At 37.3% G+C, this 26,192-nt stretch overlaps 2 protein-coding genes across 2 annotated transcripts; both read left to right on the top strand.

Moving 5' to 3' along the window:
* Positions 1 to 11,725: 11,725 nt before the first annotated feature.
* LOC131552279 (tripartite motif-containing protein 16-like) lies at positions 11,726 to 18,749 on the top strand. The gene is made up of 6 exons (XM_058795943.1): positions 11,726 to 12,304; positions 16,040 to 16,135; positions 16,243 to 16,482; positions 17,577 to 17,727; positions 17,817 to 17,876; positions 17,972 to 18,749. The coding sequence occupies exons 1-6, from the start codon at positions 11,726 to 11,728 to the stop codon at positions 18,520 to 18,522; spliced, it is 1,677 nt and encodes a 558-aa protein (XP_058651926.1). The 3' UTR covers positions 18,523 to 18,749.
* Positions 18,750 to 19,947: 1,198 nt separating this feature from the next.
* Positions 19,948 to 25,863, top strand: LOC131551940 (tripartite motif-containing protein 16-like). The gene is made up of 6 exons (XM_058795197.1): positions 19,948 to 20,525; positions 22,096 to 22,191; positions 22,306 to 22,539; positions 23,511 to 23,556; positions 25,134 to 25,196; positions 25,325 to 25,863. The coding sequence occupies exons 1-6, from the start codon at positions 19,956 to 19,958 to the stop codon at positions 25,861 to 25,863; spliced, it is 1,548 nt and encodes a 515-aa protein (XP_058651180.1). The 5' UTR covers positions 19,948 to 19,955.
* The last annotated feature ends 329 nt before the right edge of the window (positions 25,864 to 26,192 follow it).

The following is a 26,192-nucleotide window of genomic DNA, read 5'->3' as shown; positions in this document are numbered from 1 at the left end:
ATTTTTGCTAAAAAAATAAGAATAAAGAATAAAATACACTCAGAAAATACAGTTATTTTAGAGGTTTTTCCAAATATTTTGTACTTGGATTTCTGTGATGATTTGGATTCAGTCATAAATAAACTAGTGCTGTCAAACAATTAATCCCATCCAAAATAAAAGTTGTTTACATATTATATGTGTGTGTACTGTGTATATTTATTATGTACATATAAATACAAACACATGCATGTATATAAGAAAAATATGTTATGTTTATATATTAAATATATTTATATATAATATCAAATATAATAATATAAATATATAAATGTATATACATGTAAATATTTTCAAAAAATATACTGTATGTTTGTGTATTTATATATACATAGTAAATTAATGCAGTACACATGCATATATTATGTAAACAAAAACTTTTATTTTGGATGCGATTAATCATGATTAATCATTTGACAGCACTAAAATAAACTACATTTAAAATTCAATTAAATATTTAAATTGATAGTTAAAATGTACATTTTAAATAATTAAACAAAAAAAATATATTTAAAATTGTTTCAGAAATGAAAATTAAAATATTCATGTAAAATAAAATAAGAATAAAATAAATAAAATGTAAATTAAACTAATTAAATCAAATTAAATTAAAAATCTCCACGTTTATGCTTCATTTTCTTGCATTTGCACTAAAAAGCTTCCTGTCATTTTAAAACGAGTGAAAAATATTAAATGAAGGAAATTGCTGGCAGCGATAAGCAGAAAATCACTGAAGCTTGCCGATCACTGGAGGCCTGCTTCGACATAAAGTAAGCTTTCTTCTCAGGCTGGTGTGGAGTTTAAAGAGCAAATATGATGCCCACAGGAAATGATATTATTATGCCAACGACCTTTTGAGTTCCAGCAGCTATGTATGCGGTGAACAAGAACTCCTCAATCTGACTGAATCACTCTGAGCCGCTCTGCTTTCATCCACAAGCAAAAGCTGATGAGTCACTGGCGGCCATTATAGTTCGTAAATTTCATTCGGCATAATGCTGCAAAGAAAGGGAAAAAACTGTGCGAAGAGCATTAATGAAATAATTATGAAGCTCATTATCACTTTCACAAAGATTTGGCTTTACACCTCCGTTCACTCTCACCTCCTCAGCTGATCTCCAAAACGGGTTTAACGGCGCCGCTGGAGCAGAACTCATTATTCTGTTTTTAGATGCATTTGTGAAGCTTATAACCAAATATTAAGAAATAAAGAATAAAATACACTTTTGAGGTAATTTAAGGGTTTTAAAAAAATATTTTTATCATGTTACAGTTTGAATTGGATTTCTGTCATAATTCGGATTCAACTGTAAAAAAAAAAAAGAATATATATATATATATATATATTCTTTTTAATATATATATATTCTTTTATATATATATATATATATATATATAAATTTTTAAATGATAATTTTATGATCTTAATGCAAGTCTACTGGATGAAGTAACATTTTAATTTATAATTAAACTATTAATTTAACATTTACAATTAATAACTTAAAATTAAACATTTACATTTAAAAATTGTAAAACTAAAATTTAAAATTGTACTGTTAAAATGTAATATTTTTATTTCATTTTTAATTCTTTAATTTTAATGTCACTTAATTTAATTTTATTAAAAATACTGCTTAAAATGGAATAAAATAATTATTTTTAAATTAAACATTTTTGTTTTATTTTAATGTAAAATTTAATGTTCAGTTATTAAATTAATGTAATTCATAATTAACATATAAAAATTGTAATTAGAAATTCACTTCATTCGATGCAATTTTAGCATGATTATGACTTTAAAAATACCAAATAAATACAGATTCCAGGACAGAGCAGGAATGTTAGTATCATTTGTTTCCAGAAAATGAATAGCTCTGAAGTCACTCTGCAGTCTGCAGGAGGTTACTGAGGTAATTATAGGAGGTGGTGAAAGGCAGATCCATCAGCTTTGAGCTTTCCCAATAGGAGCACTCTTTCATCCGTCAGAGCGGGAACATTCCCAAGCACAAAGAGCTTCTCTGAGCCTGGAGACCGGCTGACACAGTCAGACCCTCCTGCGAAATGTCACGCGTTACCATGGCAGAGAACGTCTCGGTTACATACGTAACCCTTGTGTCCTGATGGAGGGAATGGAGACGTTATGTCGTGACGATATTAGGGGATTTACTTGGGAGCCCCAATCATCTCTGACTTTAAGAGAAAACACCAATAAATATTGGCTAGTGGATTTTGCATTTGCGACAGGTGCATCCACTCATCAGGTTTTACGCTGAGGAGCCGAGAACGTGTCCCTGGCACCCAGCAATGGTTTCAAGATTGTGTCATGGGGACATAACGTCTCCGTTCCCTCCATCAGGGATTGAGGGTTACGTACGTAACCGAGACGTTCCCTATCTGTCGGTTACTACGAGTTATGTCATGACGACATTAGGGGTCTATTTGACCTTTCGACCTTCAACGAAAGATTTGCTTCAAGTCTTCCTTATTTGTTGTTACAGCTTGGCAGTAACGACAGGGAAGCGAGCCTTCCACAGAAGGGTGCTACGGAGGCCACATCCTGCCCGTAGGAAGGTGACGTGGAGACACTGATATGGACTGACCCAGGCCTGGGGCAGTACTACATACGGAGTGGGCCTCTGAGGCAAGTCCTACCTGAGAGTAGGGATGGAACAACCGCCAGCAGAGCCTGACAGAGTGCTCTGTCAAAGGGAAGACACGGGTTTACCGAGAGGGAAACCTTACCGTGGAAGAATACACATACCTGTGCTGAAGTGATCCCATATGAAGCAATCCGAGCGGCGAGACTGCAGCTGCGGATGCCATATGCCCCAGGAGCCTGTGAAAGTGCTTCAGTGGTCCCACCATCCTGCCTCTGAAGGAACTCAGGCAGTTCAGCATGGACTGGGCACGCTTGTTGGTGAGACGCGCTACCACACTCACCGAGTCTAACTCCATACTGAGAAAAGAGTTTCTCTGCACGGGGGAGAGCTTGCTCTTTTCCCAGCTGACCCAAAGCCCCAACTGGCTGAGGTGCCGTAGCACCAGGTGCCTGTGATCACACAACTGTTCTCACGCGCGGGCCATGCTCGAGACAGTTGAGGCATCCGATCAACGTGCTGGATGCCCAGACACTGAAGACAACGATCGTGGCTGTCAACGGAGGATAGGAAACGACCGCAACCAAGAGGACACGGCCGGAACGGCGTCTTTAAAAAGACGCAAACCGACCGTGATTTGCTCTTTTAGGAAATCTGCTCTTTTAGTTGAAGTGCCCAGGGGAATCACTGCAGACAGGGACACCGCTGTTCGCACCGTAACGCCAACCAGAACAGCTTCCAGACAGATCAATGAATGGCTTTGTGGAGATCAACGCGTTCATCTACTCGGCTCTGAAGCAAAAATCTGATGAGTGGATGCACCTGTCGCCTATTTATACCCGTATGCACGGGAGTGGCTCAGGTATGCAAAATCCACTAGCCAATATTTATTGGTGTTTTCTCTTAAGTCAGAGATGATTGGGGCTTCCTAGTGAATCCTCTAATGTCGTGACGACATAACTCTTACGGCTCGTTTCCACTGAGCGGTACGGTTCGGTACAGTACGGTACGGTACGCAATTATTTCCGTTTCCACTGTCAGAAGTTGTAAATGGTACCAAAATAGCGAACCGTACCACTTTTTTGGTACCCTTCCGTTGGGGTACCTAGCACAGCAAAGGGTACCAAAAGGGTGGAGCTAAACTCACTGCAGAACGTTGATTGGTTGACTAGAATCGTCACTTTTGCGTGATACAAGGGGATAAAGCTTCTCCTTCACTCGTTCCGCTCTGCTGTGTTCGGCTTATTACTTCAGAGGGCGCAACACAAAAAAAAAATATAACAGTGTATTTTATAATTTTATATTTTGCCCAAAAACTCAGGTTTTTCAGGTGAGAATGTAATTGTTTAAAACTCAAATCTGTGGTTTATTTATAAAGATAGCGCCTATTTGAAAATTTGCTATGCCGATTTCAGAGCTCCAGGCGATCACCAGGCGCTCAGTGCTCATGTATCCGCCTCGAGCAGCCTTAGCTCGGCTAGTCCTCCCGACATCTGCCGCTGGCTCTGATGTCTCTGTTGTGATTAAACATGAGATACAATTCGTGTTGGGTATATTTAACAGGCATTCGTGGTCTCATGAATCTATGCTTTGTTCCTGGTCATATCGTTTTGGCTGAACACAAAATTATGTTTAACTTTATATTTATTTTGAACTTTACAGTATAACGTTACAGTGCTGACTTTGTAGCATATGTTTGACTGAATTGTTTGCTTTTGTCTTTATTTCCTCTTATATAAGCCTCTTATACTTTGTACTTATACTTTTATAATGGCTATTATTGACAGGGAACAGGGAACATCAGCCACAGAAACTAGTGCTCACTAACCATTCTAGATATGGGTCGTTCAAAGGAATATATGCTGAAATAGATGAATAATTTTTAACAGATAATACACATCAAAAGAGATTTTTTATTTTACTTTATTTTAATTTTTTTTCATGTCCAAATTCCTTATCTCTACTAAGTCTCTATTCATGGAAATTACATTTTAAATCATTTATGAAGGCCAACGACAAATTAATTTTATAGCTACCATTTTATGTATCCTAAATATAAATATATACTTTATAATTTTTGAAGGTAGTAATAATTTTAATGAAATATGATTTAAAATAACATACAAAACATAGTTTCCCATTTGTTATTTTATTTTTTATTTTAATGTCCAAATTGTTATTTCTGCCATATTGCAAATCACCATTCATTCATTCTGTAACAGAAATTACATTTTCAAACATTTATGCAAAGGCCAACAATGATTTTATAGATAGCATTATGTATCAGAAAATATAAATAAATAAATAAATATAAATATTCACTTAAAAAAAAAAGATAGCATCTATTACAGTTTAATTTAAAATGACCCACAAAACATTGTCCACAAGAGATATTTACTTTTATTTATATTTTTATGTAGTTATTTTTTATTTTGTTGTTTCATTTAGTTTTTTTCATGTCCAAATTGTAATTTCCGCCATATCTCAAATCATATAAATATTCACTTTATATATTTTACTTTTTATTGATTTTTATAGATACTTTATGGATAATAGAAACTTTATCATTTTCAATTTTATTATTCGTCAATTATTATTTTTCGAATTAGACGCCCCTGAAGTCATGCATGTAAAATTTACATAAACCTTTTCTAGCAAATACTGAAATATTTAACTAAATTAAATGATCAAATATGCACAATATTTTCATATTTTGAGATTATCTTTTTAATCAAACCTATAGATTAAAGGCATTTTTAAAACTAGCAAAAATAAATGAAGGCAGGGTAAAAAGTGACCTGTATGTATCCTTAATTTAACAAATAAGAAAACGGTTGAAATCTGTTGTAATATAAATCAATCTCTGAGGCACTGGAGACACTCTTATGCAGTTTAATTGCATGTATAATTTGCATTTTGCATGTTTTCATGACCCATCAGAACAGAGCTGCGACCCGCCGGTTCAGAGCCACAGTGTAGTTTTACATGAATCATTGCTTCTGTCAGCCGGGAGGGTATTTTTAGAAAGGCTCTTATTAACACATTAAGCACATTTCCCATGAACCCTCAGCGATGGAAGCCACTGACCCAGTGAGAAGTTCTCACTAACCTGGCATTTCCAGTGAATGTGCTGCTCTATGGCGACGTCTGTCATAGTGTGTGTTTTAGGATCAGTCTGTTACCTCAGAGTCTGTAGAGGAACCCAGTGTGCCTAAAACACACAGTTTTGAGGAACCTGCTAATATTTGCACAGATCCAACAGACCAAGGCTCTGTTACAAAACACCACTGTGCTGCTTTCCAAGATAAATATACTCATTCTTAATCCAGAACCAAAATTATCCAAAATGTATGAACTACATTTTGTGTGAGCAATGTATTTTGATGCATTATATCTTACATCAAACCCTATAGAATTCCCAATCCAAGTCACATCATCTTTGTGTTTTGAGTAAAGCCTGTTAATACCAGTGTTATTTTAGTATCCCTGAGATACTGTTATAGTTTATATTAATATTTAAAAATTTAAATGTAAAGATTGTTTTTTTGTGTGTGTGTAATTTTTAGTAGTTTTTGTTATATATTTATATTTATATATATTATTTCTGTTTTAGTTAAACAAAATTAAAAATGTTACCTCATAACTATAGCTAAAATAAAAGTTTTTTAATTAAATATTTTATTGTATTTCAGTTAGTGTTTATTTTACTTGAAGTAAAATTAAAATTAAAATAAATTAAAATTAAAATGGTTTTAGTTAACCTTGGTTCACGCCAAGCACAATGGCGATAACTATATTAGATATAATTAAAACTCAAAAGGTCATTTTTTTAATATTATTATAAAAAACTACTACACATTCACTACATTTTTATTATAATAAAACCATGATTAATTTTATTAAGGGATATGTATTTGTGTATTATCTTTTTTATTTGTTTTATATATATATATATAACTGTACTGCCTTAATGGTTTGACGATTTTATAATGTTTAATAAAACGAAAAAGAAATCAGAAAAATTATTAGTTCTTGGAAAACAGGCCTCAAAGAGCTCTATTATGTGACTCACAGAGTAGATGTCTATATGTAGGACTCTCTAAATCAGTCACTTATGAGGTTCTATTACAGTTTGAATGCTAACTTAGAAGGCCAATCTCTAGATTTTGGAACGGAGCCCGAGTGTTCATTCATGTCTTACTGATTTGCAAACTTCAGACCGAGCAATGCATCACTGAGCTCATTTCTTTCAGCTCTTCTGAAGCCATCGGAGGTAATTATGACTGCAGATCGATTCATTCTGACCATGTAAGGAATAATTGACCACGGACCACTGAATTATGGAAAATGTTTGATAAACGCCTTGGAACGTCTGTCAGCTAAATAGAATCAAGAATTCAACAATGTCACAAAGCCATAAAGGAGGTTAAAGCATAACTTAATGATGCTATAAAGATGTGAAACGATCTGTGCTGCATAGAGAGTAAGTGAAATTCAATGAAGTGCCAGAGGCGACCATCAACTTTGACCTACTTCTTAAGGTTTTCATTGTGTAGAGGACGTTTGTAGCCATCTGTACTAACCTTAAACCCCATCTTAAATTCAGACTTTTTTGAGATGGTCAGAAATCAAAATTAGATGCTTCTAATCTAACTGATACTGAAAGACACTATGTCCCAGGTCTGGTATTGATTTTAAACGCTAGATCAACATTGCCCCCTACTGTCCATTACTGGTTATTATCAATGCTTCTCTAAGTAAAAAGCTGACTGTGCAATCCAGCATTCAATTTATTACATTTCATTGTCAGTTTTGGCTATTGCAGGTTGAATCTTACTAACCAAGTCCAAGTCACATCTTATCCTAAAATGAAATATATTTTGCATAAAGAAAACAAAGCCTACATTTTATTGTATTAGCCTATATTTAATTGTGTTCTTATTTTTGTAATGTATTTTTGGACATTTATTTTTGTATTTTTGATGAATTATTTACTACGAATAAATATTTATAGATATTTATTAATGTATGTGTATTTATTTGAGATGAAAATGTACTGAATAGTCATGGAAACAATTTCACAATGCAAAAAAAAAGAAAAGGTATTGTTGCCTTTTTAAGTGTAGTTTATATAGCTGCTAAAACTAAATCAGGTCTTGAGTGATTTCTGAGCTCTGTTTCTAAAATAGAACTAAAACTATAGTGGATTTCAGTTGACATATTACTCTCTATGGGTCAGTTTTTTGTTTTACAGTAATGCTGGACAAGCCTCCTCACTTCCCTGTGAAACTGAAAGCATCACTCAAGCGCACAACTCACTTTGACATTGATTTTCTTCTTCGGCTTTCAGACATAATGGGCAGCTCTCTGACTGAACAATGAAAATCAATAGTGCCGTCTGAAGCTGCTGGATGTGATCAGTGCTTCTCACACAGACTTTTGAAGCTTCAGTGACAGGTTTGTTATGTTTCAGAGCAGGTATTGTAAGAATACTGTCAAATAATTTATATGATTGTGATTTTAAGCACTTAAATCAGTAGATATATTAAATATTAATGTGTTTCCAATGATTTTTGATTCTGCTGGCAATACTAGACCGTAATGTTCAGTTGCCTGAAGTCTGGAGCTCATGGACGTCAGCAGAGACTGGGTTTCTTCTTTGTGACGCTTTGCGAGGTCTTTACTGCAGATGACTTCAGTTGTTGTTTGTTTGTGGATCTTTCTGTCTTTAGTTTTGTCTTCAGCGAGTGAAATGCTGCTCAATCGGGTCGAGATCAGGAGATTGCAGAATATTCCACTTTTTTACCTTCAAAAACTCCTGGGTTGCATTTTGGGTCATTGTCCATTTATACTATGAAGCGCCATCCAATCAGCTTTGCTGCATTTGACTGAATCTGGGCAGAGAGTATATCTCTATACACTTCAGAGTTCATCCGGCTGCTTCTGTCTTCTGTCTCATCTTCACTCAACAGCAGTAACCCAGAGCCACTGAAGCCATGCAGCTCATGATCACACTGCTCCATGTTTCACAGATGATGTTTGGATCATGAGCCTTCTCCATACTACTTTCTTCCGTCATTCTGGTACAGGTTCATCTTAATTTCAGCCGTCCAAAGCATGCTTTTCCAGAAGTGCTCTGGCTTTTCTAGAAGTTTTTTGGCAAAGTCTAATCTGGCCTTGTTTGCAGCTTGTGGTGAAGCCTCTGTATTTGCTCTGGTGAAGTCTTCTCTTGATTGGACGTCCAGGCCTTTTTATATTTCTGAGCTCAACCAGTGCGGTCTTTTATTCTCAGAATGTACCAAACTGTTGATTTGGCCGCTCCTAATGTTCCTGCTTATCTCTCTCTGATGGATTTGTTTTGTTTTTGAAGTCTAACAATTGTCTGTTTCTCTTGTATGGAGAGATTCTTTGACCTCATGATGTGGTTCACAGCAACAGCCTCCAAATGTAAATGACACACTTAGAATCAACTTCAGACCTTTTACCTGCTTAATTGATGTAGAAATAACGAAGGAATAGCTCACATCTGTCAACTGTCCAATTACTTCTGGTCCCTTGAAAAAGGGGGGAGGTACATATTAAAGAGCTGTTTTTCCTTAACCTTTCCTCCAATTGTGATGAGAATATCCTCAAATTAAAGCTCAGAGTGTGCACTTTAAGCCCATATTCATTATATAACTGTAACTTGTTTTTGCTGTTTGTTTGTATCTTGACGTCTCATTTTGTTGGAAGCTCAAGCTCCAGATGATCACTCCATCATTTGGGGTTTCCACTTAGAGAGCTTTCATAAAATGCTGTTATGTAACAGATGTAAGTAGGCCTTTCTGAAGAGAATAAACCAAACAAGTGACTCAGAGATGACTGTACACCCTCCAGTGACAGATATTTTTACTTATTTACACGCAGTTGCTTGTAAACGATGAACATAACTTGCAGGAGGCATAAATTCTTCCATGCTGTTGCACAAAGGGTTTCTATGGCCATCATGCAATCAAAATGGAGAAAATATAAATACATAAATGAGGATGTGATCAATGACTTACACTCAAATCACAGTCTGTGTTGGATAAAACTTCACTCAAAGATTTCAGTAATAATATTATTTACCATCCATAAAACAGCTCGTCACTTGTTTACTTTTAATGCTTCAACACCTACTGATCTGAAATCCAGCAATCCAATAATTCATAGATTTATTTTCATAATTTCATGACTCGCACAGGCACATGAAGTTAGCGTGCATCAGCCAAGCTTGGAATATGGAAAAGCTTACATTCAGCGTATGGAAATATTGCCATTTCATTGATTTGGTCAGGAGAAAAGATGATCTGAACACCGATGTTGTGGCATTACTTTACTCTGGCATTACATGGCTTACATCCCTCTGATTCCGATATACATTGAATTACTATAATTAAAAATCTTACAAACTTATGTGATTTCTTTTGATAAAATACATCATGAAATATATTCGTATATGGGTAACAGAGAAATTATAGCTTCAAGCTACATATGACAATTAATGCAACACTTTTACTTAAAGTCACTATCAGTCACAATTGAGTGTTTGTAATCTTTTCTGACTGCGATCTAGTGTGGATTTTGGTGAAATGATGAGGCAGAAATATATTGTTAGTAACATTTTAGAAGAATTTTATGGGGAAGATACACAATTGCAACTTCTGTGGGGACGTGAAGGAAAAGTAATGTAACTAGTAGTGTAACTAATTACTGTTACCAGAAAGTACTAAGTAAAGAAATAACATTACTTTTGAAAGGAGTAACTAACGAGTGATAAATTACATTTTTGGAGTAACAAGCCCAACACTACTACAAATACATTACGGATGTATTTGTAAGAAATGTTTTTGTTGTTGTTGTTGTTGGTTTCTGTGCATCTCATGTTCAATACAGTCTAATCCAAAATTCTGTCTGGGAAGTTCATAATGTTTCATAATGGAGGAATGAGGTCATTTAAATGGTTTAAGACTGACTATCTGCAGTTCAGCAGCGACCTCTGCTGGTGGCAGGAGACATGAAAATAACATCTAGTGCAGGATTGATTAAATCATTCAAAAAAAAAAAAAAAATTCAATTAAAAATTTTGTTTTGTTACTTAAGTTGTTTTACTTCAGCTAGTTGCCAAGGCAACATTTCTCATTGTTCATTTAGTTTAACTTGGAAGTGCCATAATAACTAAATGACAGAAACACAAGAAAATTACTAAAACTAATTTTAAAAAGTAAATGGGAAATATAAAAATCAATCATTCAAAATATTAATAAAAACATAATATTATATCAATGCTACTAAAATAACACTGGTTATACTCAAAATACTCAAAATTTGTAAATCGTGGTGCATCATCACTTTTATAGCCTTATTGAATTAATCAAGGACAAAAATCTCGCTTGAATAAGTCAGTAACCCCACATCCTAAATAGTTCAAATGACAAATAATTTATTTTTGTTATTTCTTTTCTTACTCTGCTTCTTTATGATACTGTTAACTAGATAACAGTACTGATAATGTTGCTGTAAACCATAGATATGTATAAGTAGATGTCTTATAAGCGGCTGTTTCTTATGTGTACGTAAGCTGTCCGCCATATTGAAGCAGTCAAAGCAGGTCGGTGAACACTCGAGAGATAAAGTTGCCAGTGTGTCTGCAACCCTAGTTATACACGAGTATGAATATCTATATCTGCAATAGACTTTTTGCACAATACAAGACAAAGCCGTAAGCCAACACAAGATTTAAAAGGCACTATAAAAAGCTGTTAATGCAAATTAAAAGTTTATCCAATTTCTTCAAGAATTTAAATTTCGGTGGTTTTTACAACCAGTGTTGTGGCATCTTGAAACTCATTGATTTTTATTGTGAGTGACGACACATTGACCGTCAACGTGTCTGGAGCAGTCGAATGTGGCATCTACCTATACATATCTATGCTGTAACCACTGTCTAGCTTGCATTAAATCACACCCTGAAGTAGGGAATAAGTCACACCCTGCAATCAGTAAGATATTAACCTTGCAGTATAGAAATAGAAACTAAACCGTTCTCATTATCCGTATTGTTGCTCTATATGTCTGAGATGGCAGATTTAAGAATTTCAGTGGATCAATACCAGTTCATCTGTCCAATTTGTCTGGATCTCTTGAAGGAACCAGTGACCGTCCCATGTGGACACAGTTACTGCATGAGCTGTATTACAGGCTACTGGGATCAGGAAGATCGGATGGGAATCTACAGCTGTCCACAGTGCAGAAAGACCTTCTTGCCAAGACCCGCTTTAGGCAAGAATGTGATGATTGCTGAAATGGTGGAGAAACTTAAGAAGACTGAACCTCGAGATGCTGTTCTTGCTGGACCTGGAGATGTGAAGTGTGACGTCTGTACTGGACAGAAAAACAAAGCGGTCAAGTCCTGTCTGGTGTGTCTGAACTCTTACTGTCAAACTCATTTTGAGGAGTTTCATTCTGGTGAACGACACAAAGTGATCGATGCCACTGGACGACTGAAGGAGATGATCTGCCAAAAACACCATAAGCTTCTAGAGGTTTTCTGTCGCACCGACAAGAAATGTATTTGTGTTCTGTGTGTGATGGATGAACACAGAAACCATGAGACTGTATCAGCTGCAGAAGAAAAGTCTAAGATGCAGGTACGAAGTGACACTTGATATTGAAATTAAACTCATTGCTAAAGAAAATTTAGGTTTGCCCAAATCTCACTGTTGTTTGCTGATATTAGAGATAATATCAAAGCTATTGAGACTTTGAACTGCGCCATAAATGTTAGAGATATGCTGTCATCAGGGACGGGTTTATCATTTTGGGGACCCCAAGCAACATCAAGACCTGATCCTAGAAATGGTGTCGGGGATAAAAGCAAGGTTTAGAACGACGATAACCCGGAGTTACATGCAGTGTGAAAAGCCCTTAAGAGTGTTAACCCAGGTTTAGGAATATACAGTGAGAAACATCAGTTTATGAATACCTAGGATTAATTATAACGCCGGGTAAAGTATGAGCTGTGTGAAATGTGAAGCAAGATTACCCAGGATTGCATTTACCTAATGACCCTGGGTTAACTATTTCAAGTTGTTTGCTCAATTTAATGCTTGATTAGAAAACACACACACACTCATCCTGTGTCATCTTAAGTACAATTTCCGTTTAAGTTTACTTTGCCTACAATGGTAAATGAACAAATATTTAGATTGGGAAATTAAACATTTCTCTTTCTTTAGCCCAACTGCTCAGTATACTACCTTAGCATACACTAACCTGTTAGCGTATTAAGCGTCTTTGATTAGCGAACTTTGATAGCATTCAAGCTACAATTACAATTACGTTTTATAATAAAACATCTTCACACCAGTTGATTTAATTTTACCACCATTTGACATAAAAAAGGCTGACTGTTCATAGAACGGCATTTAACAAAAAAAAAAAAATTTCAGTGTAAACTCTACAAAAGTATTGTTTAGTGTAAAACATGTTAAATGAAAAGCTGTTAATTCAGCATAGTGAAGCCTCTCTTCCATTGACATCCATTAAAAAAAAAACGGCCTCTGGTCTCCTTTCCCACGTACTGCCAAAGCGGAAATGTTAGCATTAGTTACGCTTCTTTGCCTAAAGGTTGCAGGCATGACTTCTAGTGGCTTTGCAAGTGAACCGTGTTCCAGTAGAGAAGGCAGAAAACCAAGAAGGATATGTCCATTGTTAGCAATACCATTCAATTAAAAATACATAAAAAGCAGTATTTTGCACAGATAACGCCATACTATCACGTTCAGGGCCGGATTATCCATAGACGGGATTGGGCGAGTGCCCTGGGGCACCAAGTGATTAAGATAATGACTAGACCTTTAAAATATTTTTCATGTTTTGTACAGTGGGGAAAAATTATTTGATCCCCTGCTGATTTTGTATGTTTGCCCACTGACAAAGAAATGATAAGTCTATAATTTTAATGGTAGGTTTATTTGAACAGTGAGAGACAGAATAACAACAACAACAAAAAATCCAGAAAAAAACGCATTTAAAAAAAGTTATAAATTGATTTGCATTTTAATGAGTCAAATAAGTATTTGACCCCTTTGCAAAACATGACTTAGTACTTGGTGCAGAAACCCTTGTTGGCGATCACAGAGGTCAGATGTTTCTTGTAGTTGGCCACCAGGTTTACACACATCTCAGGAGGGATTTTGTCCCGCTCCTCTTTGCGGATCCTCTCCAAGTCATTAAGGTTTCGAGGCTGACGTTTGGCAACTCGAACCTTCTGCTCCCTCCACAGATGTTCTATGGGATTAAGGTCTGGAGACTGGCTCGGCCACTACAGGACCTTAATGTGCTGCTTCTTGAGCCACTCCTTTGTTGTCTTGGCCGTGTGTTTTGGGTTATTGTCATGCTGGAATACCAATCCACGACCCATTTTCAATGCCCTGGCCCTGACAGTACATGGCCTCGTCCATTGTCCCTTTGATGCGGTGCAGTTGTCCCTTTAGCAGAAAAATACCCCCAAAGCATAATGCCTCCACCTCCATGTTTGACGGTGGGGATGGTGTTCTTGGGGTCATAGGCAGCATTCCTCCTCCTCCAAACACGGCGTGTTAAGTTGATGACAAAGAGCTGGATTTTGGTCTCATCTGACCACAACACTTTCACCCAGTTCTCCTCTGAATCACTGGCAGACTTCAGACGGGCTGTGCATGTGCTTTCTTGAGCAGGGGGAGCTTGCGGGCGCTGCAGGATTTCAGTCCTTCACGGCGTAGTGTGTTACCAATTGTTTTGTTGGCGACTATGGTCCCAGCTGCCTTGAGATCATTGACAAGATCCTCCCGTGCAGTTCTGGGCTGATTCCTCACCGTTCTCATGATCATTGAAACTCCACGAGGTGAGATCTTGCATGGAGCCCCAGTCTGAGGGAGATTGACAGTTATTTTGTGTTTCTTCCATTTGTGAATAATCACACCAACGACTGTCACCTTCTCACCGAGCTGCTTGGCGATGGTCTTGTAGCCCATTCCAGCCTTGTGTAAGTCAACAATCTTGTCCCTGACATCCTTGGACAGCTCTTTGGTCTCGGCCGTGGTGGAGAGTTTGGAATCTGATTGATTGATTGCTTCTGTGGACAGGTTGTCTTTTATACAGGTAACAAGCTGAGATTAGGAGCAGTCCCTTTAAGAGATCTGAGCTCCTTATCTGTATAAAAGACACCTGGGAGCCAGAAATCTTGCTGATTGATAGGGATCAAATACTTATTTGACTCATTAAAATGCAAATCAATTTATAACTTTTTTGAAATGTGTTTTTCTGGATTTTTTGTTGTTGTTATTCTGTCTCTCACTGTTCAAATAAACCTACCATTAAAATTATAGACTGATCATTTCTTTGTCAGTCGGCAAACGTACAAAATCAGCAGGGGATCAAATAATTTTTTTCCCCCACTGTATATATCTTATTTTGATGTAAGACATGCAGATACATACAAAATGAACAGTTAATGATACGATATATACAGAGAGAATATAAAATATATGCATGCCACAGTGTATTTGCCCCCGCCCCCTAGAGTCGAGCCCGCCAAATTGCTCTAATTTATAATATAAATTCACAATGGATAGCTAGCCGTTGTGCGAAACGAAAAAAAGAAAAAAAAAAAAAGGAAAATATCACATATCCACCCTTCAAAAAGTACCTGCAATATCAAGTTTTTTCTTCGAAATGAAGAAAAGACAGAGACATCGGCATCACCAGCAGAAGGCACTAGCAATGGCTCAACCGATACAACTCCCTGCTGGCTATTGAATCCGAACTAGTCAAGGGAATGGACTTTGAGGTTTTAATAAACAATTTTACATGCACAAAGTCTAGAAAAAAAAAAAAAGATGTTCTACTAAAGCTTGCCATTATTTCTGGGCAAATATGTGATGCTGATCATGTCCACAAATAGAGGTTGGATAGTAGGCCAACTGTGTGCACCACTGAGTTTATTGAGACACAGACAAACATTAGTGCTAATAAACAATATATTACAGCCATATTGGATTCTTAAGTTGAAGTTTTTCGCTCTGTCTTCGGAGGGCGTTCCAGTTAAAAGTTCCTATTGGGAACTCAGATGTTCCAACTTCAGAGTACAAATGGGACAGCCGCATTGTTTCACACTGTACACGGAGCAGGGTTTTGTTATACCTCGGGTTACGAAATTACAAGTGTGATTTGTTTCTCTACTTGGGGTTAAATGCGGGGTTTAGAAGTATGATAACTGAGGTGCCATAATGTGTAAGTGCTATTAAAAAAAAATACATCAACACCAAATTCATATTCAGTAACTTACATAATTATTTTGTGAAATTTAAGTTTCTAACGTCATCTTGTTTATCTGTATAAAGGGTAAATTGTGGGAGATGCAGAGAACATTCGAGCAGAGGATCCAGCAGAGAAAAAATGAGCTTCAGGAAGTGAGAGGGATTGTAGAGTCTCTTAAGGTGAGTTTGGAGGAGAACCATTGCTGACGGTAGCAAGAGGAGCTTGAGATTCAGTTCATTCAAGAGCCAAAGCACATTGTCTCTAATTGTGATGTGTGTCCTAACAGCGATCTGCACAGGCAGCAGTGGAGGACAGTGAGAAGATCTTCTCTGATCTCATTCTGTCCATTGAGAGAAGCCGCTCTGAGGTGACACAGCTGATCAGAGCTCAGGAAAGAGCTTCAGTGAGTCGAGCTGAAGAACGACTGGAGCGACTGAAGCAGGAGATCGCGGATCTGAGGAGGAATAAAGCTGAACTGGAGCAGTTCACACACACACAAGCAGATGACCACATCAGTTTCCTCCAGGTAACAAAATTTGCTGGGGAGATTACTTCCAAATTACATGACAAAAACGTAATCCATTACATAGTACATTTCACTTGGTATAACAACAACTATGGCAAGAGCTCTTTTCAGTCCGCTGCATATTCTTTCATTTATTCCACTGTACCTATGTAAAAAAGACAACGTATAATGCGCATTTGTGGTCTGCTTTCCCAATTTAATTTACAATACATCCCATGAAAAATTCACTGGAATGCACTAAGAATCTCTCCCGTTTTTCTCCCGAAATCCTCACAACTCTTTCCAGGTTGGTTTTCACGTGGATGCTTTAAAATGTAATTGTCTCTCCTTTTCACTTCTAATCCCTATCAGTCATGTTTACTGGAAAGTTTCTAAAGCAGGTAAATTTAATATTTGTTATCTGTCAAAATGACACAAATTTTATCACTTGTCAATGAACATCTTTGATTAAGACAAAGTATGTTACATAATATAGACGTATATTAGTACAATGATATTTAAAGGTACAATAGGTGATTTCGGAGCAAGCTAGCTTTGAAAGCATAAGATCCCACCCTCCGTGCATAATCACTCTCCAAAGCCACGCCTCCTGCAAAACACAACACGCTCAGGCAGAGCAGAGGTGACACGATGAGAGACGGCATCAACGCCGTCAGATTACCTCATGTGTCATTCACCAGTGAGAAAGCATTACAGTACAGTGTACCTTTTGAAAAGGTACCGCCCCAGTGACAGCTTTTGTACCTTTATTTCTGAGAGTGTGCCTTTAAAATGTCTATAATATTGCTTTGGAAACAATCAAGGTTTGAGATTATTCATAGTCTATTGAAAGCAATTTTTTAATGCTTTTACATTCTTGAATTTCATTTTAATGTTCGATGGTTGAAAGGTGAGTAGAATAATGTCACATCATTGTATCCAGTTTTTGAAAATGCATATTATTGAGTTCAAAGAGCAAACCTTTCGCTGATTGTTTATAGTTTAATAGAAGTTGCATAATTTGCGCAAAATGTCATGGGGCGTAGAGAAAAAAAAAAGTGGATATGGATTTTTGTGTGAAGTAATTATATTTTATCTGTTGCTTGTCTGAGTAGAGTTTCCAGTCTCTCTCTCTTGCTGGATCTTCAAAATTACCCAAAATCGACATCAGTTCTGCCGTCTCTTTTGATGAAGTTGGGAAATCTGTCTCTAAACTCAGAGACCAACTAATTCAGTACTGCAGAGAGGCGATAGACAACATATCTGGTACAAGTGAATTACATGCCATTTATTTATCCAAGTTCATGCAATATAAATGAGAATTAAATATCAAATTGTCTATTTGGTTTTACTAGTGAAACACAACCAGATCATTCTGGGCCCTGAATATGAGACCAGAGAGGAATACCTGAGATGTAAGTTTAGCCACTCTAATGGGACTTTCTGAAAGCATTCCATCTTAACCCAAGAGATATGTAAATAATGTATGGTATATGGTTTTGTTCATTAGGTTTCCGTCAGTTCACTCTGGATCCAAAAACAACGCACAGCAACTTCATTCTGTCTGATGGGAACAAAGCAATTACTAGTAACGTTCAGCCGTATCCTGATCATCCAGACAGATTTGATCGCTGGGTTCAGGTGTTGTGTAGAGAGAGAGTGTCTGGACGCTGTTACTGGGAGGTTGACTGGAGTCAGAGTAAAGATGCATGTGTTTCAGTGTCTTATAAGAGCATCGGTCGAAAGGGACAGGCTGATGAGTGTAGATCTGGATACGATGATCAGTCCTGGAAATTATTCTGCTCTCCCTCAAGATGCCTATTCACACACGGTAACAAAGTGACTGAACTCCCCGGAGTGTCCAGCTCTAGAATAGGAGTGTATGTGGATCACGGTGCAGGAATTCTGTCCTTCTACAGCGTCTCTGACACAATGACCCTCATTCATAAAGTCCAGACCACATTCACTCAACCTCTCTATCCGGGGATTTTACTAGGTAAACACACTAATACAGTGAAATTGTGTCACCTGAGAGATTCTGTCAAATATATTCTAATATAAGGTCACTGTATAGTGTAAGAGAACTGATAATTTTGCTGAATAGGTGAATGAGTCTTATATGAATGAAATAACATTTTGTTTTACACCAAGCTTCTGTCTTACCTTAGTCAGATTAGACGTCATATTGAATTTAACATGGATGTAAGAATGCCACATGACTGGCAAATTACCTACAGATCATCTTCTTTGAACTTGTTTAATTTTACTGTCATATATTATTTCACTAAAGCCAAATCATCATCTATTTACTGATGTGCTTTTTGTCTGAAAATAATATATTCCATTATTTGTACTGTGAAGCAGCTGATAAATGAATACATTTCAATGATCAGACTCAATGCGATAATAAAGATTATTAGATTGTTTCTGTTTTAATACTAAACTCTGTGTCTTTATTATTTTGTCAGCATCTATAAATACTTTTTTGCATTTAACACTCTGATGCACTGATTAAAGAAAATTACCTTTACATTTAAAAAAAAAAAAATTGTGAAAACACAAAATTACTAAAACCTTAAAATTAAAGTTAAAACAGGAAACATAAAAATAAAACATAAAATTTATTAAAGGGGTCATCGGATGCTAAATTCACTTTTACATGTTGTTTGAACATAAATGTGTGTTGGAAGTGTGTGTACACATTCATCCTATAATGATAAAAATCCACCCAGTGTTTTTTTTTTTTTAAATCCTTATTTTAAAATCCCCTTCTGAAATCAGGCTGTTCTGTTCTGCACAGGCCCCTCCCACGATAGTTGATTGACAAGACCGTCTTACATTAGACCCGTCCTGAGTGAGCCGAGAGCTGTCCGCCATTGTGTCGACTCCGGTGCAGGGAAGACAAGAACGTCTCCGATTAAGCGATTGAAGTGTTTTGTTGTTGATATAATAATGAATATAGCAGTCATCATTAACTCCAGACATCTGAGCCGCTGAAGACGCAGAGGATTAACGTTACTTTCGTTTTGAAGGGAATGCGCCGATCCCGATCTGCCTAAATGCGTCTATGTTCGCGTGAATCATTCGTGATTCAGCTTCATCTACAGAAGAAGTGAGTATAAGGGTTGTTTATGAATCTTTGCAAATCGCCTTTCCTAATAATGTGCTACTTAGCCAGTTTCGCAGCTAAATTTGGCTAAAGTTTACAGTCTGCTCGTCGCTCCACGGAAGAGAGGGGAGAGGGGAGGGGTGAGCAGTGCTCATTAGCATTTAAAGCAACATGCAACAAAACGGGTTGCTGCAACAGCTGATTTTGACAAGGTAAAAAGGTTTTTTTTTACACTAAGTAAACACTGACTACCTTGCAGTAAATCACACCCTAAAGCAGGATATAAGTGACACCCTATATTCAGGAATACATTAACCTTCCAGTAAAGTGAAACAGAAAATAAAACTGTTCTCATAAATCAGTGTTGTTGCTGTATGTGTGAGAAATGGCAGAAGCCAGAATTTCAGTGGCTCAGGATCAGTTCATATGTCCAATTTGTCTGGATCTCTTTATGGATCCAGTGACCATCCCATGTGGACACAGTTACTGCATGAGCTGTATTACAAGCCATTGGAATCAGGATCATCAAATGGGAATCTACAGCTGTCCACAGTGCAGAAAGACCTTCACGCCGAGACCTGATTTAGGCAAGAATGTGATGATTGCTGAAATGGTGGAGAAAGTGAAGAAGACTGAACCTCGAGATGCTGTTCTTGCTGGACCTGGAGATGTGAAGTGTGACGTCTGTACTGGACGGAAAAACAAAGCGGTCAAGTCCTGTCTGGTGTGTCTGAACTCTTACTGTCAAACTCATTTTGAAGAGTTTCATTCTGATAAACGACACAAAGTGATCGATGCCACTGGACGACTGAAGGAGATGATCTGCCAAAAACACCATAAGCTTCTGGAGTTTTTCTGTCACAACGACCAGCAATGTATTTGTGTTCAGTGTGTGATGGATGAACACAGAAACCATGAGACTGTATCAGCTGCAGAAGAAATGACTAAGATGCAGGTATGAAGTGACATAGAAATTAAACTTATTGCAGATCCCCTAATATAAATAAGGAACAGTCAGCATTACATTTTCCAGCTTATTTACAGAATCACTCACAAAATAAATACATGGACATGAATATTAAAGAGATAGTTCACCCAAAAATGAAAATTCTGTCGTCATTTACTCACCCTCCACTTTCAAACCTGTGTGAGTTTCTTCATTCTGCTGAACACAAAAGATGATATTTTGAAGAATGTTGGTAAATAGAATGTTGACTTCCAATGTTTTCTTTTTTCCCGTATTATGGAAGTCAATGGCTACCATCAACTGTTTGGTTGCCAACATTCTTCAAAATATCATCTTTTATATTCAACAGAAGTAAGACTCATAAAGATTTGTAAAAACCTGAAGGTGAGTAAATGATGAACTGTACCTTTAACACGAGTTTGCCCTTATCTGAGTGTCTATTTACACTCTTTAACTCTACTCTTATCTCTTAACTCCACCCACATACGTGTGCTTTGAATAGTCAACACTACAAAAGACAAGCATTCAATAATGGCGTAGATAATAAAGCGCTAGATGTGGTCATTTTTGACACGACCGACCCGAGTTCGAATCTGCCTTTTGCTGAACTTTTTTTTCTCCCTTTTCAAATCTCATATCACATCGGAAAAGTATTTATTTTCAATAAAAATTGAGGAAATAATCGAAAAGTTGAAAATAAAGTATCGGGTAGGGTTAGGGTAGGTGTAGAGAGGGCTTTATTGTCCTTATAAGGTTTTAAAATGATAATTTACACTAAATAAATTATTATTGCATACTGTTTTATAATGTATAACTATTTGCGATAAGTAGGATAAATAGCAGAAAATCCTGCAATTTTAACAGTGTAAATAGAAGCTATTTGTACTTAGTGAAAATAGCATATTGCTAGAAATACTGCTATTTACAGTTAGTGCAAAAAGCCACTGCCTTAAATGAGTTTATATTTGTACCTTAAAGGGATGCTCTGCTCAAAAATGAAAATTCCCCAATCCTTTCCTCACCCTCATGCTGTCCCAGATGTAAATGACTTACTTTCTTCTGTGGCACACAAACATAAAAAAATAATCCATGTCTGTGAGCCCATAAAATGCAAGTGGATTGTACTCTCACAGTTGATACTTCAAAACTAACATGATATACAGTATACGACCCCATATGATTCTCAGGGAGGGGCTCTGATGATATTTCCAAATTGGCCGTTTCACTTGTAGGGGTGTAATTTGTAAAGGTGCGGTTTGTAGTACTGTGGGATTCAGTCAGATATTTCATTCACTCCCTGGATCCCTGGATGAGCGTTACCATTGACAATCTGACTGCCAAATCCCTATTGACCAATCAGAATCAAGTATTCCAGAAAGCCTTTTAATTGAACTGTACGTAAACAATAGATTGGCCTATAACACATACTTATGTTGCTCATAGAGAAAAGGGAAACAGGAAAAGGTATTTCATTTACAGTAATTTACATAATGATGTTGTGATATTCCATTTCTATTTTGTGATATAAGTTTCTGTGGTCATTGTGTTTATCTGACAGGGTCATTTGAGGGAGATTCAGAGAACAATCCAGCAGAAAATCCAGAAGAAAGAGATGAAGCTTCAGGACCTGAGAGATGCTGCTGAGTCTCATAAGGTGAGTTTTCAGAAGGAGAACAACTGTTGACTGTTGTCTTAAAGAGAACTCTTAAAGAGAAATTTAAGACTTTCTTCAAGTGTTTTTCTCTAATTGTGATGTGTGTCCTAACAGCGATCTGCACAGGCAGCAGTGGAGGACAGTGAGAAGATCTTCTCTGATCTCATTCTCTCCATTGAGAGAAGCCGCTCTGAGGTGACACAGCTGATCAGAGCTCAGGAAAGAGCTTCAGTGAGTCGAGCTGAAGAACGACTGGAGCGACTGAAGCAGGAGATCGTGGATCTGAGGAGGAATAAAGCTGAACTGGAGCAGCTTTCAGACACAGATGATCACATCCGTTTGCTCCAGGTAACAGAATCTGATTGGGCCTTGATATTCATGCTCATTATATATTATATAGTTGTATAAAATAACATTAACAGCTGTGTATTAATTCTTCAAAATTTCTGTGTTTGTGGAAAAAAGAAAACAACAGCATGGGTTTGACATGAGTTCTCAACATCAGTTCTGTCGTCTCTTTTGATGATGTTAGGAAATCTGTCTCTAAACTTAGAGACTAACTAAATCAATACTGCAGAGAGGCGATGGACAACATATCTGGTACAGGTAAATGATCCGGCATTTATAAATTTATCAACGTTCATTCAGCTTAAAGGGATAGTTCACCCAAAAATGAAAAATCTGTCATTAATTACTCACCCTCGTGTCGTTCCAAACCCATAAGACCTTCATTCATCTTCGGAACACAAATTAAGATATTTTTGATTAAATCCGAGAGCTCTCAGACCCTCCATAGACAGCAACGCAACTGAAATGTTCCCAGACCCAGAAACTTACAAAGCTACGAGAATACTTTTTGTGCGCAAAGAAAACAAAAATAATGACTTTATTCAACAATTCTTCTCCTCCTCATCCCGTCTGCCAGAGCGTGCCGCCATTGTGGAGAGTATCACGCGTTCTGCTGCTTACGTTGAACACGCGCATGCATCGTTCACATGCAGATGACAGAACGCATGCATTGTGATAGTCTCTCCACAATGGTGGCGCGCAGCGGCAGATGGGATGAGGAGGAGAATTGTTGAATAAAGTCGTTTTCTACAGAATTCATCAAAAATATCTTAATTTGTGTTCTGAGGGTAAATGAAATGTCTTACGGATTCGGAACAACACGAGGGTGAGTAATTAAAGGGTTAGTTCACCCAAAAATGATAATTAGCCCATGTTTTACTCACCCTCAAAGCATCCTAGGTGTATATGACTTTCTTCTTTCAGACGAATCCAATCGGAGTTATATTAAAATTTTTCCTTGCTCTTCCAAGCTGTCACGAATCCAGTCTGTGAACTGCCATTCACCCTCCACCAGAGGTCACTCGCTCACCACATTGACTCCATGACACTGGACTCCATTTCCCATCATTCATTGCACTAATTGCACACACGGCTGATTGCACTAATCACACGCACACCTGATCCTACGCACACACTGATTACATACCTTATTTAAACCCTGGACTTTCTTTCCCTCACTGCCGAGTATTGTATGCACGTATCCCTCTCCTAGCGATAGCTACTCTACAGAGCCCTTGTTAGTAATCCTAGTCTTGCATTGCCTGTTTTTGTTTTCTAGAATTAACCCTTTCCGTGCCATTCCATGTTTCTATTCAGTTCCTGTCCTGCGTTTTTAACTCCCCTAGTGTCAGCTGCTTTACGGAACATTTGATATTTTCTAGTCTGTGTTCCCTGTATTTACCCCTGTCTCACTGTTCGGACTCTGTTTATTCCCTTGCCTGGATTATCTCTCTGCCTTGCCCTTTTGGATACTGTTCGCCCATCATCGACCTTCGCTTGCCCTAGGATTACACTTTGTCTTGTCCCTGCCATACCTGTTTGCCATTGCTCGACCCTGCCTGTATTTATGACCATGCCTGTAAATAAAAGCTTGCACTTGGATCCGCACATCCTGCACTTTGAATTGGAGTAGGTGTGTGTTTCTGTTCAACAGTCCAAAAGTAGTGAAATAAAGTGCGCGCATCCATTTGTAAGAAAAATATCCATATTTAAAATGTTATAAATACTTTTCTCTCACTTCTGCTGACTGTCATACGAACAAGCTGTTCCGGCGGATGGCGTATGTGAGATATGCTAGTCTCGCAAGTTTGTTTACAGGAGCAAAGGAAGCAAAGTTTCCTTACTTTAGCAAAGAAAGTCGGTGCCGATAGCCTAGTGGTTAGTGCGCTGACATATATCACAACTGTGCTCACGAGTTCGATTCCCATCTCGAGGGATCCCGCCACCCTCTCTCCACCCAATACTTTCCTGTCTGCTCTCAACTGTCTTATCTAATAAAAAAGGCTTAAAAAAAGAAAGTGTACTTTAGCAAAGGAAAACCAGTCTCCTCTTAGCTTATATCGACATTTTTCTTTACAAATTCTTGTTTTGTACTTCTAATTCATGACTGATGTTGTGTTTTGTTTTGCTGTCTCTCCTCCGCGCTTCCGCATTCGTCACTAATCACTGGCACATGCGCAACGCCGGTGTCCTCCGTCATCTGCCGGAACGACATGCACATAAGACAGTCAGCAGGAGTGAGAAAAAAGTATTTATAACATTTGCATCTATTCGCTACAGACCTTTATTGACCCCCCAGAGCCGTGTGAGGCACATTTTATTATGGATGCACGCTTTATTTGACTTCTTTTGGACTGTTGAACAGAAACACCCGCCTACTCCCATTTAAACGCTTGCAAGAGCAATGAAAAATTTTAATATAACTCTGATTGGATTTGTCTGAAAGAAGAAAGTCATATACACCTAGGATGCTTTGAGGGTGAGTAAAACATGGGCTAATTTTCATTTTTGGGTGAACTATCGCTTTAATGGTGTAGTGTATATTTTTTCTGATAATTGGAAATTAAACATCAGGTGTCTTTTGATTTTCTTAGCAAAACTAAATGTTAAAATCATTCTTGGCCCCAAAATTGAGACCAGAGATGAATACCTCAGACGTAAGTTTAACTCTTAAAATCCACTCTAATGGGACTTTCGGTAAACTTTTTATGTGAAATAGAAAAGAAAAAAAATACTATATGATACTATATGATATAATGAAATATTATCTGTTCATGTTCTTTAGATTTCCATCAGTTCACTCCGGATCCAAACACAATGCAAAAACGCATTTTTCTGTCTGACGGGAAAAGGACTATTACTAGCCCTCTTACAGACCAGCCGTATCCTGATCATCCAGACAGATTTGCTTCTGTAGTTCAGGTGTTGTGTAGAGAGAGTGTGTCTGGACGCTGTTACTGGGAGGTTGACTACGGTCAGAGTGAACGTTTGGGTGTATCAGTGTCTTATAAGAGCATCAGCAGGAAGGGACGCCGTGGCAATGAGAGTAGATTTGGACATAATAATCAGTCCTGGATATTGTTGTGTTCACCCCCCAAATATATATTCCTGCACAATAACATAAAGACTAAACTCATGGTAGCATCCAGCTCCTCTAGAATAGGAGTGTATGTGGATCACGGTGCAGGAATTCTGTCCTTCTACAGCGTCTCTGACACAATGACCCTCATTCATAAAGTCCAGACCACATTCACACAACCTCTCTATCCTGGGTTTTCACTGGGTAGAAATGCATCATTGAAACTATGTAATGTCAAAACATAAATTATACAGATATCCTATCAATAACACTGACATGTTAACACTGTCAGTAATCACGAGATGGGTTATGGGTCTGTTTTAAAGTCAAAGATGAATATTACAACTGAACTACAATAACTTAAGATGCATACACATAATTTTTGTAGTTTGAATAGAAACAAATAATTATTTTAGAAAAAAGGGTAATTTTACCTAAATCATATTAATTTAGTTTCATATTAAAATTCAGTCTTCTGTTGATATTTGATGTAAATCTTATTTTGTTTTCCCCCATAACTGTCAGCTTCTTGAAGGGTTGATTTTTATGTTTAAAATGTCATCATTTATTCACT

The sequence above is a fragment of the Onychostoma macrolepis genome, chromosome 13, assembly GCF_012432095.1.
Source record: "Onychostoma macrolepis isolate SWU-2019 chromosome 13, ASM1243209v1, whole genome shotgun sequence".
In the NCBI taxonomy this organism is placed as follows: Eukaryota; Metazoa; Chordata; class Actinopteri; order Cypriniformes; family Cyprinidae; genus Onychostoma; species Onychostoma macrolepis.
Note: the sequence above shows the minus strand (reverse complement) of the source record. Positions and strands in the feature narration are given on the sequence as shown.

Excerpts from the sequence above, each read along its gene's own strand:
- LOC131552279 (XM_058795943.1), top strand. The coding sequence starts at position 11,726 with ATGTCTGAGATGGCAGATTTAAGAATTTCAGTGGATCAATACCAGTTC. Across the intron at positions 12,305-16,039 it reads AAGAAAAGTCTAAGATGCAG|GGTAAATTGTGGGAGATGCA; the intron begins GTACGAAGTGAC and ends ATCTGTATAAAG. Across the intron at positions 16,483-17,576 it reads ACCACATCAGTTTCCTCCAG|AGTTTCCAGTCTCTCTCTCT; the intron begins GTAACAAAATTT and ends TTGTCTGAGTAG.
- LOC131551940 (XM_058795197.1), top strand. The coding sequence starts at position 19,956 with ATGGCAGAAGCCAGAATTTCAGTGGCTCAGGATCAGTTCATATGTCCA. Across the intron at positions 22,540-23,510 it reads ATCACATCCGTTTGCTCCAG|CTGTCACGAATCCAGTCTGT; the intron begins GTAACAGAATCT and ends TGCTCTTCCAAG. Across the intron at positions 25,197-25,324 it reads CAGAGATGAATACCTCAGAC|ATTTCCATCAGTTCACTCCG; the intron begins GTAAGTTTAACT and ends CATGTTCTTTAG.